The 3,477-nt window shown below is 50.8% G+C and overlaps 1 protein-coding gene across 1 annotated transcript; it reads right to left on the reverse strand.

Annotated features, from left to right (window-relative positions):
• Nucleotides 1-658: 658 nt before the first annotated feature.
• LOC134142865 (homeobox protein vex1-like) lies at nucleotides 659-2,162 on the reverse strand. The gene is made up of 3 exons (XM_062580419.1): nucleotides 1,988-2,162; nucleotides 1,568-1,776; nucleotides 659-1,030 (listed from the first exon to the last, which is right to left on the reverse strand). The coding sequence occupies exons 1-3, from the start codon at nucleotides 2,160-2,162 to the stop codon at nucleotides 659-661; spliced, it is 756 nt and encodes a 251-aa protein (XP_062436403.1).
• Between the last annotated feature and the right edge of the window lie 1,315 nt (nucleotides 2,163-3,477).

Below are 3,477 nucleotides of genomic sequence, written 5' to 3' on the forward strand. Positions count from 1 at the left end.
TCTGATGTAAAGCTGCAAGATTCTGTATGCTTTCTATTAATGAAGCTGTCAGGTAACTGCTAATGTTTTAGAAGTAATTTTATTATTTTTCTGAATGACACAAAAAGCCTGAACTTTAGAATAAGCTAAGTGTTTTTCATCAACAGATTTAAATTACAGATATGGTTGCCACTGGCATCAGAAGCTTAGGCAGCCAAATAATTGCTTCATTTCTCTTTAAGTGCATAGATAGAATATCTACACACATAAAGGACAGAGATTACTTTAGGGATGGTGCAGCAGACACAGATAAAGGACAATACTCCAGAAGCCTTTATTTGCCCATGGGACCTCATGTTAATTTATCTTTTTTTTTTTTAGTGGGAATCCCTACATAATCACAAGCTGTTGCGCTTAAAACATTGAAAATTATGGATGGGAAAGTTTTAATGGAAATTGATATAGCATAATGAAGACAGCAGAGAAATAAGGGCAGTTTTAAGACCTCTTCTAAAATAGGTTAGTTGCTTTACCCCTTTAACATAAAAAAAAGGCAAACAGGATTGTTTTCTAAAAACATTAAATAATCCATATATTTGATATAACAAAATAAGTTAAATAAGTACTCTTAAAAATATCTGGCAGTTCATATTCAGATTACAGATAGTTTTTGGCATGTTTAACAAGAAGAAAGATATGGCTGGAACCTCAGTCTCTTATGGTCCTTGGTTAAAGTCATTGGTGGAATTACAGAAGAATAACAAGAAAATTCTGGACTGGAAGGCAAGACAAAACCTGAACTTGGCAGAATGGGCTCAAGGGACTGAGATGGAACAGGAGGTAACAACAAGGCAGGGCTTGGCATAGCTGGGTGAAGGGTTACAGTAGAGGTAGAGGAGACGCTGACATCGATTCCATGAGAATATCTGGATGTAACTATATCTGGGTAACAATGATAGGGTACAAATAAGCCTGAGAAAAGAGCTTCAACCCTGGCATCTTGAGTCTGACGTTTGAACTTCATACGACGATTCTGAAACCAGGTTTTTATCTGGTGAGAAGACAGATAGTCAAGAACCAAGGTTTGCCATAAATCTGACTTACAGGTATTAATGTATCTGATTATTAGCATGATCTAGTTTCAGTTATGATTTTGTGCTAAGTATATTGCTCTCAATGAATGCGGAGCAGCTCTACAGGCGTGAGGAATCCAACCATGACACACAGCAAGTCTATTACAGAGAGATCAGGTTTGGATCAGGACTATAGTTCAGACTAGCACTGTAGGATTAAAACGGGGTGGGGGAAAAGCTACCTTTGCTTTGGGAGAAACCCCGCAGTACTCCCGAGCGCACTCACCAGGAAACAACGCGCGTGAAAACCGAAGTTCATTCAGGTGATTGCCTAAGTGCTTTCACCTCGGCGGAGGCTGCGCGGCTAACGGTGCGCGCCGCCTTCAGCCCCTCCCTGCTGCCCGGCCGGGACCGCAGCCTGCCCCCGTGCCGCTCCGCTGCCGGAGGCCCGGCCCCCCGCGCGCCCCGGCCTCGGGGCCCGCAGGGGCTCCGCCGCCGCCCGAGGCCGCGCTCACCTGGCTCTGGGAGAGGTTCAGCGCGGCGGCCAGGCGCCGCTTCTCGCTGGCGCCGATGTAGCGCTGCTCGCGGAAGCTCCGCTCCAGCTCCCGCAGCTGCGCGGCCGAGAACTTGGTGCGGGACCGGCCGGACACGCCGCCACCGCCGCCCACCTCCGCGTTGCGCTCGGGGCTGCTCCGCTGTGCCGGCTCCCGGCCCCGGAGGGCGGCTGCGGGGACGGGACGGGGCGTCAGGGCAGGAACCGCCGCCCCGGCCCGGCGAGGCCCTTGCCCCGCGCGGGCCGTGACGTGGCCAACGGCCGCACGTGCGACCGTTGCCCGCTCGAGGGCTTCGCCTGCGGCGACCGTTAGGCTGCGGCCAACGGCGCCGCCGCGCGACCCGCCGTTGCCCTCCCGCCCGGGCGGCGGGCCGTGACTCACCGAGGTCTGCCGGGCTCGGCGGGGCGCCCTCCGCGCCCAGCGCTGCTGTCTCCGGGCTCCCCCGGCTGCTGGCGTCGCTGGGCGGGCAAGGCGGCGGGCGGGCCGCGGGGCCGGGCTCGGCTCTGCCGCGGCTGCTCTGGGCCAGCCACTCCACCGAGAAGGGCCCCTTGTCCATGGCTCCCGGCCCTGCCGTTGCCCCCGGCGCTGCGCGCTCACTGAGGCCGCCCGCGTTCGGGGGCAAACATTTAAAGCGCCTTCCGCGCCGTGGCTTGAAAAGGCGGCAAAGCATCAAATGAGGCCGCGAACAAAGGACCCTATTGAGAGTCGCTTTAATCTCCCCTTTCAGGTGATTGTTACATCCGCCTAATCTCTGAACGCGGTAGTTAGCAGGACTCAAGGCTACCTGACCTGGCGCCAAGTTCAGCCCTGAGTCATCCCCTCACCGTATAGCCGCTGATAATCGCATCAGCGCCTGCGCTTTTTATCCTGCCTCAGCCGGCCTCGACGCCTGAGCCAGGCAGCGATTTTCAGGCTTTATCTCCTGGCTATAGAAGACGAGGACTCAGAAGGGGCTGGTAAGAAAAGAAGATGCAGAGAGGCCGGTCTTCTGAGGGCTAGTGTCAGATTTGGAGCTTCTCCCCCTCGCCTGTTTGAACTGGGGCACGGAGGAATCCATTTCCTAGCCGTTGAAGGAAAGTGACCCTTGAGGTAAGAACAAGTAGGCCTCAAGCTTGGAAACAGTTAAAAATCATGAAGAAGCTCATACTAATATTTTCCTATTATGCCTAAGGGTGCTACACCGCTCTTGGTTAGGGCGGGAGAGGCATATGTTGTTTGAAATAGGACCTATTTGGAAGTGCAGTTTGATACAACTTTCATGACTGTACAGGGGGCAAAGAATCCCACATTTAAGGCTTGCTTTTTCCTCTGAAGTCTTAGCTAAAGTTGCTGTCGACTTCAGTATATCAGTTTTAAAGTGGTCCCACTGGAGTGAAGGTTTGAAACTGTATCGTGGTGGCATTTGCATGGCATTTTTTAATGTTGCTTTATAGGAGGCAGTGTGTGAATTTCTAAAATATCTTGTAGACAGGTAGGAGAACGACTTTATTCTTGTGGATTCATCTAAGAATGATATCAGACAATAGTCAATTATGTTTCAGGTATCATGATGACAAAATGACTATTTGGCTTGGACTATATCAGCTCATGTCCTGAAACACCCTCTCACTCCCCTCCCCACCCACCCGAAAGAAAGAAGAAATGGGTGCATTTCAAAGTAAATAGTTCTGATCTTTTTACACTCCTCTTCTTTGATCTACTTTATAAATTCTGTTCAGAGGCAGTCTGTTCAAGGATGATTCAGATAAGGGTGAGAAAAGAACCACTTTTAGGGTCTGAAGTGGGCCTGGGATGGCACAGTCCTTATCCTCTGCAAACACCAACTAACACATTTACAGGTTGTTTCAGTAAACAGTCGTCACTGCTTGAGT

Source organism: Rhea pennata, chromosome 7, assembly GCF_028389875.1.
Source record: "Rhea pennata isolate bPtePen1 chromosome 7, bPtePen1.pri, whole genome shotgun sequence".
NCBI lineage: Eukaryota > Metazoa > Chordata > Aves > Rheiformes > Rheidae > Rhea > Rhea pennata.

Excerpts from the sequence above, each read along its gene's own strand:
- LOC134142865 (XM_062580419.1), bottom strand. The coding sequence starts at position 2,162 with ATGGACAAGGGGCCCTTCTCGGTGGAGTGGCTGGCCCAGAGCAGCCGC. Across the intron at positions 1,777-1,987 it reads GCCGAGCCCGGCAGACCTCG|CCGCCCTCCGGGGCCGGGAG; the intron begins GTGAGTCACGGC and ends CCGTCCCCGCAG. Across the intron at positions 1,031-1,567 it reads TGAACCTCTCCCAGAGCCAG|ATAAAAACCTGGTTTCAGAA; the intron begins GTGAGCGCGGCC and ends TCTTCTCACCAG.